Source organism: Rissa tridactyla, chromosome 3 (genome assembly GCF_028500815.1).
Source record: "Rissa tridactyla isolate bRisTri1 chromosome 3, bRisTri1.patW.cur.20221130, whole genome shotgun sequence".
Classification (NCBI taxonomy): domain Eukaryota; kingdom Metazoa; phylum Chordata; class Aves; order Charadriiformes; family Laridae; genus Rissa; species Rissa tridactyla.
The window spans coordinates 89,439,509-89,454,502 of NC_071468.1; the positions used below are offsets into that span (position 1 = coordinate 89,439,509).

The 14,994-nt window shown below is 35.5% G+C and overlaps 1 protein-coding gene across 4 annotated transcripts in view; it reads left to right on the plus strand.

Moving 5' to 3' along the window:
• Positions 1 to 14,994, plus strand: part of IBTK (inhibitor of Bruton tyrosine kinase) — a 62,031-nt gene that overhangs the window by 20,952 nt on the left and 26,085 nt on the right. For all 4 annotated transcript variants that reach the window (XM_054195224.1, XM_054195223.1, XM_054195221.1 and 1 more), the window contains exons 10-20: positions 2,115 to 2,292; positions 3,746 to 3,920; positions 4,741 to 5,337; positions 6,644 to 6,730; positions 7,683 to 7,765; positions 7,878 to 7,915; positions 9,653 to 9,749; positions 10,141 to 10,242; positions 11,201 to 11,318; positions 12,931 to 12,991; positions 13,720 to 13,847. In XM_054195224.1, the coding sequence (XP_054051199.1) occupies positions 2,115 to 2,292; positions 3,746 to 3,920; positions 4,741 to 5,337; positions 6,644 to 6,730; positions 7,683 to 7,765; positions 7,878 to 7,915; positions 9,653 to 9,749; positions 10,141 to 10,242; positions 11,201 to 11,318; positions 12,931 to 12,991; positions 13,720 to 13,847 (1,664 nt within the window). The remainder of the gene's footprint in view (positions 1 to 2,114; positions 2,293 to 3,745; positions 3,921 to 4,740; positions 5,338 to 6,643; positions 6,731 to 7,682; positions 7,766 to 7,877; positions 7,916 to 9,652; positions 9,750 to 10,140; positions 10,243 to 11,200; positions 11,319 to 12,930; positions 12,992 to 13,719; positions 13,848 to 14,994) is intronic.

Consider the following 14,994-nt stretch of genomic DNA (forward strand, 5'->3'; position numbering starts at 1 on the left):
TACCCAGTTTGTTTCTGTAGAGCTGCTAGTGATTTTTTTTTTAAAGGGCTATGGGAAGGCTACCAAAGTAATATACTGTAGTTTATATTTAAATCTGTGAACATTTAATAGCTTTTCAGTTAAGGTGTAAACTTCTTTACTTTTACATAGATAAGTGGTTATATAGTGTATGTGGCGTGTTGGTTTTTTTGCTTGGTTTTTCTTTCCCCATCTCTTCTTGCACTCCACCTACCCGGTCACCTTTACGCCCTCCAGAAATAGTGTAAGAAATTGTCTTTGGACTTGAAAGTTTTAGAGCCTTTGCTGAAAAAGCAGCTGTTCTGTGGATGAGGTGTCCCCTTTATTATTGAAAAGTTGCAGCTAAACCTGGTGAATGGCTTAGTATTTATAGTTAAGTGTAGACTCTGTGTTGACTTAAAACTGGAATACTATGGCCGATTTATTGTTTCCTTCCCTCATTCTTTCATAGAGCAACAGTTTATAGGACCCTTCAAGCCGCCAGCCTTTTCTAGATCTGCTCACCAGGCTATCTAAACCTTCAGTGCCATCTAGTGGTGTTTACAAAAAGGTTTTGTTACTGAAATAATGCCTTCTTAAAGAATGTTAAAAACTGAGCTTGTATATCAAAATAGGGAGGAGTGTGGGTATTTCCTTTTCTTTCCTTGCATTTAACTGAATTATGTTTTGGGATGATCTTATCTGTTTATTAGGTCATTTGTTGTCTCGGAGATTATAAACTTCTAGTTCAGCATTTGTTCATGTGAGGTTTAGCCTCTAGCATCTGTAGTATTGGTAGTGCCCCTTCAACATCTTTAGGACACTGCTTTAGCAGTAACTAACTACGTTGTCTTCCCGCATCAGTTAGGCATTATGAAGTTACTGAGTGAGGAGAAGGATAGGGTCTTAATACTTCTGTTTCCTGACTCAGCACTTCCTGATCTGGCTTGATCGTACTCTTTTTTTTAAGAGAGTACTGTTTAGCCTGGAAAAGAGACAGCTCAAGGGGGATCTTATCAATGTATATACATACTTGAAGGGAAGATGTAAAGAAGATGGAGCCAGGCTCTTCTCAGTGGTGCTCGGTGACAGAACCAGAGGCAATGGGCACAAACTGAAACAGAGGAGGCTCTAGTCTGAATATCAGCGAGCACCTTTTCACTGTGGGGGTGATTGAGCACTGGCATAGGTTACCCATGGAAGATATGGAGTCTGCATCCTTGGAGATATTCAAAAGCTGTCTGGTCATGATCTTGGGCAACTGGCTCTGGGTGGCCCTGCTTGTGCAAGGGGTTGGACTAGATAACACCTAAATAAGGAGGGGACAAAATAATTTGAGTAACCCATTTCCTTGCCCCTGTCTTGAGCCCTACAGAATCACAGAACGGTTGAGGTTAGAAAGGACCTGTGGAGGTTAACAGACCTGTGCAGGCCCTTCAGTGGGAGAAGATGAAAGAGCGACTTCAGCGCCGCTAATGCCCCGTCTGGGCTTTACTTTGTTGCTTCATGCTCTCTTCTTTCAGACATCTGCAGTATACCTTGTTGGGGTCTTCCTGTGCATGCATTTCTTCACATTTCTGTTAAATGTTTTGAAGTTGTGTTTGGTTGTGATCTCCATTCCAAAACCTTGGCTGGTACAGAAAAAGTTGAGATTTTTGTCAAACAATTAAGAGGAAATGGTTTACATTTTTGGTGTGCTAGCTTTGAATTTTGTCTAATTTATAAGCAAACCAGTTGGACAAATCTGTAAATTAAGAACTAGATTAAACTTATTTCTTGGCATGATGACAGCTTTTGCTGTCCTTGATGAAATGTCAGTAAACACTGTCCTATAGATGACTGCTATGAAGATGTTTGAATATTCAGAGCAGCTTTTCAAATGCCCTTCATGGGCAAATGGATCTTGATATCATAATAGATTTTCCCTGGTTTACTTGTGAGTTCTTTGTAATAGATGCTCATAACACTTTAGGATATAATTTTGGAGAATGTCTTTCTCCTTTTATATGCAACTTTGAGATGGCATGTTCTTGTGTTTAAAAAAGCAGTATGTAATATAAAACTGCTTTTGTATGGTAACAAGACTTCCCCTTTCTCTGAAAAAAATGATATTTTAGGTGTTTTGCTGGAAGTCATCTAACAACTCCATGAAGCAGTGTCGTTGGGTGTATGGCCGGCAAGTCTTCATGTCCGATGTTGCTTTAAATAGGAATGAAATAATGTTTGTCACACAGGATGGTGAAGCCTTTACAGGGAAGTGGCTGGAAGAAGGGAAGAAAGTCTCAGAAAAGAAAGGTTAGCTATGACTTCTTAATCGTTTTTAAGTACTTCAAATCAATATGAAAGTTTAATCTTACTTTACAGTCTCAGTCTCTAATGTGGTGAGTCTTTTTTCTTTCCTCTGTGGCTTACAGTTAGCAGCATTGACCACTACTGTTCTCTTTCCTCGGTAATACTAAGATTTACTTGCTTTGCAGCCTTCAGCTAACCTTCAGGTGGAGATGGCCAGGAACAAAAATACTTCTGAAGAGTAATAGTAGCACAAAGGTCCCGTATAATGTTCTTGTCGCATATTAGATGACCAGACCTAAGAGACTGGCATTGAATAAAAAAAGGAGCATGTACTTGCACTACTAAGTCTGTGAAACCTTCTCGTGTTACCAAACCCTTATGTGTACATAATACAGGGTCCAGAGCAATTTCTGCCTTATTAACTTGGCCCATGTTGCTGAGAGTAGGTCCTGATGGATTGTTTTTCTGTGAGGAAGATACCTGTCTACTGCAGGACAAGATTTTAATTGAAACCGTCAGTTCTATTCATGTAGGGCTCTTAAAACTCTATGGACAGAAATGGATTTATTTCCAATCTGGGGCGTATTTGAACTTATAGCTTTATGTTGTAGTTCTACTTCCTTTGATACAGAGATTCTATCTTCAGTTTTATCAGTCCATTTTTGCATTCTTTCACAGAAAAAAAATAATCTTTCCTCTTGCTCAATCCAGAGTTGCATACTAATTTTACTCTGTTGCTACTTTCTTTTATTTTACACGTCACATACTAGTTCCCTCATTACAGAGGCACCAAACGCATCTCCTTTCTGCTCTATTTATCCTGGTGCTGGTATGTGTCTGTAGGCAGTCGTCTTTTTTTTTTTTTTTTTATGCTTATTGCTCTTCTTTTTTTACTTGTTCATCACTGATCTGTGATGGAGAACTTCTGGTTTTTCGAAAGATTTTAATGAATGTGGTGAATGGTACGCATGTATTCAGTTATCCAGTTCTTGAAAAACAGTCCAGTATTTGGAGAATATCACATTTTTTCAATAGTATTTTTTTTAGTTTGGGTATAATTTAAACAGGTGTAATATGAAGTCTGAAGGCAATTGTATTATATCTGCTGTAATTGACATGACAGGAAAAGAAAATCTTGCACAACTTGTTTCATTCCACCAGAGGTTGCATTGAATATTAGGTGGAGTGTTTTCCCTTACACGAAGAAGTTGCAAAACACTTCCACAAGAAGTTCTGGATAAAGGCTGTCTTACATGTAATGTAAAGTCTTATTCTTAAAATGTCTTACTGTATTTCAACTAAGCGAGCTGAAATCTTCAGCACAACTTAGCCTTATTCAGTGACTCCATCAATGGATTTACAGATGTCATAAATCTTGCCTTTTTGTTATATCAGTTGCGTTTTAATTAGCTGGACCTTTCTTGCTTTTTCTCAATTTTTTTTTTTAATTTATCAGAACTTGTATCAAGCCTTCAGAATTCTTCATGTGATGTGTCTTGTGAACATGATGCAAACAGCGTGTATGAAAGAATTCGACTTCAGAAGCTTACTTTTGTCCACCGAGCTGTTAGTATTGCCACCGATCCTAATGGCTGCAATTTTGCTGTTTTACAGTCAGATCCTAAAACAAGGTATATTTAAAATATCAACAACTGCAATTTTTCTCTTTTTTTTTTTTTTGGTGTATGTTATTGCAATTAAATCATTCTGCTTTTCAAAACCACTTTTTGGCTCACAATAGAAGTCACAGTAAACTTGGTTATCCGTACTGCTGGAGAAAAGCACTTGCTAGTAAACAACTGTGTTGAAGTTACTCAAAGACCTCAGCTTATATGTTTGCATAATTACTATAGATAGTCTGGATGTTTTATCTAGAGTATTTAAGGCAAACAATGTATTTCTTAACACACTCTGAGCTCTAAATACTGCAGAGATTCACACCTTCAGTAATCACCAATGATTGTTTTCAAATAAAAGTGAAAAGTGGATCTTTCTTTGTTTGGAAAAAAAGTTTAAAATAAAATGAATGAGTACTGAACTATGTTCCTTGCACTCTCGCTATAGTTTCTAATATATCTGATAAATAAATATTTTCTTTTCTTTCTTACTGCTTTGGATTGTAATATGAAATACAGCAAACATTTCTGTGTTTTCTTGTTGGAAAAATTAGTTGAAGATAAGATAGTTCTGATAATACATATTTACTGCCTACATTATAAAGACAAAATACTATAATTGATAATCTGAAGCTAGACACATCTTACATATGTGGTTTAATTGCCTAAATACCATATTATTAGTTTGTTTTGTAAAGAATAGGACAAAAAATGTTGAGTAATCAACCAATGTAAGAAAAAAAAAAAACAAACAAGCCAAATCATTAAACATGCTATGTAAAATTTATGGAGCTTGTAAATAGTGGGGTTTTTGATGGATTTCATTTTGTTCCAGTCTCTATGAAATTCCAAGTGTGTCATTATCAAGTTTTGGAGAGGATTTTGGCAAACTGTTAGATGAAACAGATGAAATGGACAGCATCCATGATGTGACTTTTCAGATTGGCACAAGAACTTACCCTGTGCACAAATACATCTTGGCTGTACGCTCCGAATTCTTCAAGAAGCTGTTTGTTTCCAGTGACAGCCAGCTAGACACTCCAGACGTCTACCGTAAAGATGAAGATGCTGTTGGATGTGATCTTTATGTAATAGAGAAAGTTCATCCAGATCTGTTTGCGTATCTTCTGCAGTTCATATACACTGATACTTGTGATCTTCTGACTCATGGTTACAAACCAAAAATCCTGCATAAAGGAAAATCGGAAGAATATCAAGATACTTTAATTTCTAACCTGAGCAAAATGAGTTTTGATGAAAATGTTAATGGAAAGTCTGCATTTGAGATTTATAGAAATAATCAAGTGCAAGTTATAAATGAAAAACAGAAGAGCAAATCTAAAAAAGGCAAAGTTGTTGGTGAAGAAGCTAACCTCATAAAAATGTTGCAAAGTGCTGCAAGGAAGTTTGGACTCAGCAATTTAAGTGGCAGGTAGGTGAAAAGAAACGCATTTATATTCTGGGAAGCTCTTCACAGAGTGTTTTTATGTAGGCTGATCTGACTTCAGTTGTTATTAAAGTAGAAGGCTAGTTGGGGTTGGTAAGTTTGCCTTTTTTTATTGCTTTTATTGTTTGTAAGTATAAAAGTCTACAGCACACACCATGCCATCTCTTTAAAGCAGCATCAGTTTGTTTTGATGCTCTTCGCTAAGAGAAAGCATGTATGACTTTTTTGCATAATGTCAGAAGCAGACTTTCGTAGCATGATTATGTACTTAAAACATCATTTTTCAATAGGCTTCTATATGATGAAATGTGCTGTTGGCCCTTATTGTCTCCTAGAAACTCTTGGACATTTGTATTTAAAATATCTGTCCTGTGTGTCTTTTAAGGCATGAGCTCTCTGAGACTTGACATCTGATGCAAACTATCTGACTTTCCAGAACGACTGTAATAAAATGTCAATTCTTGTTTTGTTAGAGACAGTTGATCTAACTGAGTCTTGGGTTGATGAATTTCTATGCTGTGGTCTGTAGTCTACCGGTTTTTTTTTCCATTGACAACGAACATATTCAGTGTAAAACTACACACTGCAAAGTTAAATTCTTTTTTAACTGATGCATTTCTAATGTTAACTTGATGAGACTAACGAAATTGAGACCAAATTACTGTAATACTCGGGTTTTTGGGGTTTTTTCTGCATTTGTCTTTTCCTTTCAAAGGAGGGTAGTTTTCTTCACTGTGTTTTTCCAAACACTAAAATTAATCAGCAGAGGTGTGAAGCTGCTGCTAAAACTGAATTCCCAAGGAAAATTTCCATGTTAAAGCACTTTCCTTTTGAAAGTGTATTGATTTGTAATCCACCAGCAGCAGTCCTGTGTCTTTACCATCCCATTCATAAGCTTCCTTGGATGAATTAGGGTGCTAAAGAAGCTTGTGGTGAAACATGCATCTCTTCCAAACCAGTCTTTGCTCAGATAACTGGTAGCAGTATATGTAAACTCCTAGGTTTTTGACCCTGTGATGATGGACCTAACTGTAGCAGTATAGCTTTCATCTAAGATAATAAATAAGGTAGCTAAGATCTGGAAAGAATGTCAGTTACACTTTGCATCTGCAGTGAAGACTTTCAAGTAATAACTGTGCTTTTCAGGTTTTCTGTGATGAATGATTTTGATACTTTTTCATATTCACAGTATGAGCCTGCTGAAGTGCTGTTACTTTGTGAAACTGTTCTTCTTAATGGTTTGAACTGTGTACTAATTGTATTACTTATTGCTAATGTTAATGACTTGCAGGTTGGATGGAGTCAGGTTAGAAAATGGAAAAATTAATGTTGTCAACAAGAAGAATGGGAACAAACCAAAGTTAAATCAGAAGAAATGGTAAACTTTTAAAATCAAGCTTCCCCTACCCCCACCGTTTTCCTCTTAGGTCATCTCTTTATCTGTTAAGTGTAGGCTACTGTTGATCAGCTGTATTTTAACTTCTGGTGTACACTTGTCTCTTTCACAGTAACTCATGTTTTAAGGTCTCTGTAGACGCTTATAGGCTGATCTATGAATTAATAATCTCTGATAGATTGTGTATGGTGTGGTTTTGGCTCTCTTGCCATATCTTAATGTGTTCTGTGGATTGACTGAGTCACAGAATACTAATGCCAGGAGAAATGTTGTGTGTAATCCAGTCAAAAGCAGTTTGACTTTTGCAAATATGCTTGCTGTGACAATAAGACTACATGGATTGGAAATAAGCAAATGTATAATATTTTTTCTAATTAAGAAAATCTCTGGAATATCTTTCAACAGAAAAATTCTTTACGCTTTTATCAAAGTGATACTTGGTTTTTAATTTCATTGGTGTGATTGAGTTATACTCAAAGGCTTGAATTGTCTATTTACATAGTAAAAGCTATATTGCACAGAAGTAGTGTTTTCACTGAATTTGATAATGCATTTTGAGAATGAAGTAATCCAAAGCTTATAGTAGCTACTAATGTAAAAGAAAACTAAATTAACATAGAATATTTAAGATTGACTAAAATTAGACATAATTAATTTATTCGGTCATATCAGTTTTGAAACAGTAATTGACTGTGTTTTGAAGGAAATACTTCAGATAATTTTTTTGTCCAAAGTTGAGCTCTCAAAATTCTATCTATTGAAACTATTGTGCCTGTACTTCTAAGTTAGTTTTATATGATATTTTTAAAGTTTATGTGTGTTTTTATTTTAAAGGATAAATCCTAATTTGCTGAAGTAAGCATTTACTTGTAGAGTTTACAACTTGTTGCTCTTCTGAATAGTCTCAGTTCTGATCATATTAAATCTCTCCTAGTTCATACCTCTGCGATGTGACACTGAAATCTTTAGATGGAAAGGAATTCCCATGTCATAAGTGTGTACTTTGTGCAAGACTTGGTATGTCTGTGTATTTTTATATATATATACACACACATATAAAATATAAGTCGTATTGTGTTTTTTAATTGAAACTTTATTGCATCTTGAACTGAAATGCCTTTCTTTACAGATTATTTTCACAGCATGTTAAGCAGCTCATGGATTGAGGTAAGCTTGCTAATAAACATGTGTGGTAGTATGTTTTGTTGCATCAAATAAGTGACAGCTTTTCAGTTTTTCCTAGAATTGCATATCCTAGGGAAAAGGAAAGGCTGGATTTTTTTGGATCCTGTTTGCAAGAAAAAAAATCCGCACATTTTTGGTTATTCTATATTTGTACTATTGAGATTGTGAATTAAATGAGAGTAGTAAAAGTAATAATATACATCAAAGGAAATTAAATTATTACTTTTGTTTTAGAGGCTTATTTTGAGCTAGTTCATGAATTTATGAAAGCTGCTGAGCTGTTCTTATGGGATACTGCTTTGGATGAATTTTCATTTTCTTTCTGTAAAAGATAATTTAAATAATATGCATTATGGAATAGCTTTTCATACATACTGAGTGAAATATACAGCAGAATGGAGAGTCACTGTGTAGAATCTCTAGTTGACTTTTACTGTTAATAAATATCAGGGACTATTCCTATTAGTCACCATCTACTGCTTCAAAAGGTGTGGATCTTTTATTTGTCTTGGTTCCTATTTGTGTGTCAATGCCCTGGTTGTTCCTGGACATTGTAATTTCACTAAATGCCTCAAAGTATCTGAATACTATTGAGAATGCTTATTGAAAGAGAGGAGAGGTGTAAATGGAGAAGCATTTTTCAGAGACTTAAGAGCTGAAGCAGCGTGCAAGAGTTTTCTCAACTTTCATAGCTTTTTGGCAATACGTAAATCTAAGAAACTGGCAAAGTACTGGCAGTTCTCTTCTGCTGTGTAACAGAACTTTACCTGTCCTCTAAGTTACTGTGCTGCCTTTTCCTCAGTCATCCCTGAAGAAACATATCTGAAACACTGTGAGACAAGGGATTGATTTATTATTTTTTCTGAAGTGTTGAATGTCTGTTTGTATCGGTGAATTCTGTATAAGTTGTATGTAGTTCATAAATTATTATTTCATAAGTAAATCTAAATCATACTAAAGTCATAAGTAAATATTTTGTGAATCAAGTGCTCTAGGTGTTGTATAAAAATCTTAATGTCTGTAAGAGGTTTTTAAATTTCATACAGGAAATATGTCAGTACCAGTAGCATGTTCTACAGCAAAAGAAATCTTTGTATAAAGCTTTGCTTCAGTACCACCCGAAATAAACCAAAGTTGTTAAGCAGTGATGTTGCATAAACTTGAATGGTGACAAACAGGTCGTTTAATGGGTAACGTTTACTTATACAAAAGCTTTACCTTAATGGTTAAGATGGCTCTTCAAATGGAGGGTTTGCCGAGGACCTTGTTTTCTGAGGGATTAACAGTAGTGGCTACTTTCATTCTATTCTTGCATGGGAACTTGTGATTTCACTAGATCTTTTGCCTTGAAAGGAAAGCAGTTCAGTACTTGCATGGGGGATTCTTGTTCTACTCTTAAACGATTGTGGGTAAAGTAATATAATCAGGAAAGATTGTTAGAGAAGAGCTCAAACTGATGAAACACTGAATTGTTTCATGGATATTTATTCAGAAGTTTGGGCAGATTTTAATTGTTCTGCTACAATCAATTATTAATTTAAGAACTTGAAAAGATTTTGTCCAAATGCTTAAATAATTGCTTAAGTTTGAAAATGTGACCCTCAGTCTGAGTCATTTGCTAAATAATTGCTGTCTTAATTTTGTATTTTATTCCAAGTAGTCAGCTTCTTTTTTTGTTTGTGTTTTTTTCTCTTTTTTTAAAATCCTTTTGCCTTTTAGGCTTCCTGTTGTTCAGCTCTGGAAATGCCAATCCATTCTGACATACTGCAGATAATCGTAGATTACCTGTATACAGATGAAGCTCTTGCGATAAAAGGTGCCATTAATATATTTTCAACTCAACTGTAACTCCTGCAATTTTGATATTTTTAAAATAGAAAGTGAATACTTAATATGCTTGTGTTGAAGTTTTATGTAGAAAATCCAAATTTTTGTGATGCTTGCTTTAGATTTTGAGGTGATGGCTGTACCCCAGGCCTTTTGGTACCTTTTCTTTAGTTTGTCAAACTGTAATTTTCCTTTTCCCTCCTTCTCTTGCTTCAAAAAGTGACTGCTTTTGCTCTTCTAAGCTATTCCTTGCGCTGCGAAAATCCAGTCACAATTTGCAAGCCCATTACATTTGTCCTTTGGTAAAATCTCATTAAAGCTGTATGTGTTAGAGTTGCTTTGACTTGCCCACAGTGTTTACATGACGCTTTGTTTTCCAGATTCTCAAAATGTGGAATTCATATGTAATGTTCTTGTGGTAGCAGATCAACTTCTTATATCCAGACTCAAAGAAATCTGTGAAGTAGCCATTGCAGAAAAACGTGAGTTCTTCCACTTGCATTATAAAGGGTTAGAGAATAAAAAAGGCTTTTTTTTTTTTTTAAAGATGTTAACATTCTTGCCTATTACAGCACAGAATTACTTGGTTATATTCCTTTGCTCTAATTAGCTTTTGCTGTTCATTGCATGGCTGTTAACAATTGCTTCTTTAGTCTGTGTGATGTTCTAGGTTAGCATAGTTTTACATTTCTTAAGCATGGTTGTCTTCATCTTGCACTCTTTAATAAACAAAAAAGGCAAAAGGCAAAAAAGAACCCCACCACAAATCACTACAACAAATAAACCAAACTTTTATAAAACCTTTATTTCATTGAATTCAAACTTCTTGTCTTTAAAACATGATGAAATGTATTCTGTGTTCCTATTTCTGTCCTCGTATTTGGTTCTACTAGTCCTTCTGTTGTTTGTTTGACACTGTGCCACTTCTATACGACTGTGAAGGTCTGTCTCTTCTAGAAAACACTAAGTGTCATTGCTTACCTTCATACAAGAAGTCAGCATATGATTTTTTTGCTTGGGATTTCTTACTGGCTTCCATTTTTCTCTTTCTCTCACCCTCCACTCCCCTCTTTTTTTAATTCCTCCCTGCTAAGGGAATATTTGGAGCTTTAAGAACTGCTTATGCTGTATATGAAACTTGCTATTTTTAACTTTCTTTTCGCCCTTTGTTTTGGGCTGCCGAGTTTCAATATATGAAACTGTTACGTTTGTAGATAGGGCCTTTCTGTTTCTGTAAAGCATCCATTGCATTCAAGCTGCTACGAAGTTATGTGGAGCTTTCTGTAGTTTATGGCCATTTGACCATTAGCATTTTTTCTAGGAATGGAGAAGTATATGGTATGTTTCAATAACAAGGTCACGCTGTGCAATGTGTTAAAAACTGCTGCATGATACTGCAGCATGTTATCCAGTTTAGTTTGTTGTTTTTCTTCTTTGCAGTTACTTTAAAGAATGCTGCCGAGCTGTTGGAGTTCTCAGCAATGTATAATGCTGAACAGTTAAAACTGTCCTGCTTGCAGTTCATAGGGCTCAATATGGCAGCTTTGCTTGAAGCAAGGTAAGGAGGAATGCACGTCTTCATGTACTAGCTGTTAAATTCAAACATCCCAAAAAGGCAAAAGGGTTGGAAGAACTAATAGAAGCAGTTAAATCGTCAAATGCAACTGAATGTTGCAAGTTTAAAGGGAGGCTCTTTTTTTCCAAACAGGGAGAGAGAAACTAGTTAACTATCTGTACATACTGTACCAGTTCTACAGTACAAAACCTTACGGTACAAAACCTTACGTTACAATTTCTCGTGAAGAGCTTGAATTAAGCAGAAGAAACTCTTGAATTCAGTGGGCTTTGAAATTATGTCTAATCTTGTTTGGGTTTTTTATATTGTTTTTGAAGATGCATAAAACTGATGTTGTTTTTTTATTGTTTGGTTTTTCCTTTTTTTTCTTTTAAAGACATGATATTAATATGCAAACTGAATTTATTGTAAGTAGGTTTATTATAGCTGGTGCATTTTCAAAAGAGGATGGGCCTGCCTTTCCGGTCTCTTTGCTTTCATTGTCTGCAGTGTGGGCTGAACAAATTAATTGATTACTTTTGCTTTCCACAATGATTCATCTAGTGTTCTAAGAAGTTGAAGGTGTGCTCTGGCCTTCCTTCTCTTGATATATTTGGACAGGGCTTCAGGTTGCTTCTAGAATACGTATCATCTTCTCAGAGCAAGCCTTATCAGCACTGATGGAACCTATTTTCTAGCAAAGTCTTAAACCCACCCAAAACCCCAAAAAACCCAACCAACCAAGAAAACCCAATTCATTTCTATTATTGGTCCCCTCTGTCCACTCCTAGGCTTTTTGTCATGCTTCCTTTTATCTATAGAACTTCTTAGACATCCGAGCTAGTTCAGAATGCCAGCACTTCATTGCTATGTCACACAACTGCTCCGCTTGTATCACAGTTATGGGAATCCATTCATACTAACAGTTTTCCTCTTCACATCTTTATAAACATTTGGAGAGGAGGGTAAAAATTTTTTAATGTTATCTTAGGTATTATTCTGAATTTAGGTTTGTTTTATCTTAAGCCTGGAAAGGACATGCAACATTCTTACTACAATTAAGACTGTATCTGCATTTTAGTGAAAATCTGAAAATGTCATTATTGGATAGAAAGATTTTTAATCTGAGACAGATAGAATGTCATGACAGCTTTGGGCAAGGAGAGTGGCTTAAGTGGGCAAGACAGTTCTGATGAGTAAAGTTTGTTGCGGTAGTATTATTTTTTGCAATTAATATCAAGGAATGTTGTGTCTGAGTTTTATAGAAGAATTTACATAGACTTGGAGTGTTAAGATACATGTCAGGAAGACTTGAATGTATGCAGAAATAGGTAAAGTAATGACCAGTCTGTGGTAACTTAACTATCTAGGTCTATGTTGGCTGTGGCCTCAAGTAAAAGTTAGGCTATCTGGAAAGGTTGTTGGTGTAATCCTGCTTTACAACAAGGGCATTGACTAGTTTATATTTTGTGTTTGTGTTCTTCCTTCTGACTCTGTGACCACAATGATTAGGTAATAATGTAGGTGATATTCATCTAAAAAGTTAATTTGAATTTTTCATTAATGTGATTTTTTTTTTTAAGCTGGTAAAATAAATTTGTATTTATTTTTTTAGGACTCTGGATGTCTTAAGTGATGAAGTTGTAAAGGATCTTTCTGTTTATTACAGGAAAATGGTAAGTGGTACAACTTGAGTGTAAGCTGACTAGGTTTAAAATGAGAACGGATGGGTAATAAATACATACCTGCAGGGTCTGTAGATGACAGGCTGCGTGTGGAACATCTGACTCAAAAGCTAAGGTTAGCTACTGCTATTATCACTCTCCTGGAGCTCATATTTCATTATTCACTATCCACTGCTGTAACAGTATTGTGGCCTTTAAATTAAGTAATTATACAAATTAAACATATTAATGTTCTGTAATTAACAATTGTTGCATGAAAAAACAAAGCAAAACCTGTGGAAAAGAGCATCTATTACTTAGGAGAAAGTAAATGGGAGTTCTCCAGTGTAAAGTTCAGGGTGATCATATAGATCTTAAAAGCACTAAGAAAAAGAATGTGAAAGCTGTACTTTATGCAAAGGGGAAAACCAAGGCACATTATAATCCAGTCGTCTTCAACCGTACAATAGTAAAAGATGAATGTTTGCAAAACCTTGAAACATTTTTTTTGTCTTGAGTTACAGGCAGCTGAAATGTATGCATTCTGAGTCTGTTACTTAAAGTAATTCTCCTTCTGTTTTGCTTAAAGATGTAATTTAAGTTTATAAGCTGGTTAAATAATTACTTGATCTGCAAAAGTATTTCAAATGACAGTTGGTTTTGGTCCTTTTACAAGAGATCATATATTTGCTAGCATACAATTTAAGAGAAACTTAGTGTAACGGCATTTACAACTGCAGATTCCAGCTATGGTCAGGAGAGTAATTACTCCATATCCAGATGGACCTGATATAAGTTCTTTTGAGCCTGAGGAAGGAGAGAACTTTGTCTTTTTAAGGGAAGAAATGAATACAGAACAGAACTCTCAGTAAGTATCTATTTTTCGTCAACGTTTTTAACTAGGTGAGATGTATATGGCATTTATCCCCCTTTACATGGTGCCTGACTCTGTTTGGATTCAGAATTGAATTCCTAAGAAATAGGAGAAATGGAGATTTCAAAGACTGTTCTCAGTTCCCTTAAGTATTTTAAAATGTTGCAGAACTGCAGTGGAGCACTTTTTTCAATTTATAAATAGCATGTAAGTAAAGGTAGCAAAACAAGCGTGCACAGTAGTATTTGGGAGTTATGCATGTGATGAGAGTACCTGTGCGTGTAGGAGGCCAGCTGTGGAGTTCATTGAACTTCACTGAACTAGGAGAAATCAAAAGAGAAAAAAACCCCAGACTTTAATGTGCTATAGATTTGTGTGGAAAATTGTGATGATCTACGTTTCTTAATATTAGCAGAATTGTCATACAGAATGGGAAGTTTTGTAGTATGAGTTTTTAATCCGTCAGTTTAAAGTGGCTGCTGTCTGGCTGTAGCGTAACAAAACAAGCAACTTGGGTTTAAGAGGTGCTAGAAAATGTGATCCAAACAACTGTAGATCAGGTAGTTTGGTTTTGTGAACTTCTGGTATTCTGTCTGTGAATATTTGTTCTGAAGACATAGGGGTGAGAGCAATGCAGTCTGTAAAGTCTTGTCGTGCTGTTTTTCTCTGATAAGCAAATAATAAAATTACAACTGCTTTTTTTTTGGTACCATTTTTTAAACTGGAGAAATTGACTATGACATCACAACTATGAAAAGTTAATTTGATGGGATGACTTGGTAACATGCTTCCAACATGGATAGTGAAATATGATGTTACTGTGCAGATGAGACCTCACCTGCGTATTGCGTGTGCTGTTCTGACCACTTCTGTCAAGAAAAGTTATGCTAAATGAACTAGGACAGATAAGGACTCATAGCTCAAGGGAACTGGGAGACTATTTTGTATTAGACTTCAAGCCTTTCATGTTTTTAAAGACTTAACCGTAGCCTTTAGGGGATAGGGAAGTCCAAGGACTAACAAAACCCCCCCAACCGTTCTGAGGTTACAGTATTGATGCAGGAATGAATAAGTACGTATGTAGTGTAGTTATTCCACAGAAAGCTTCTCAAAGAAGCTTTTTGAAAATAGGGTTACTGTA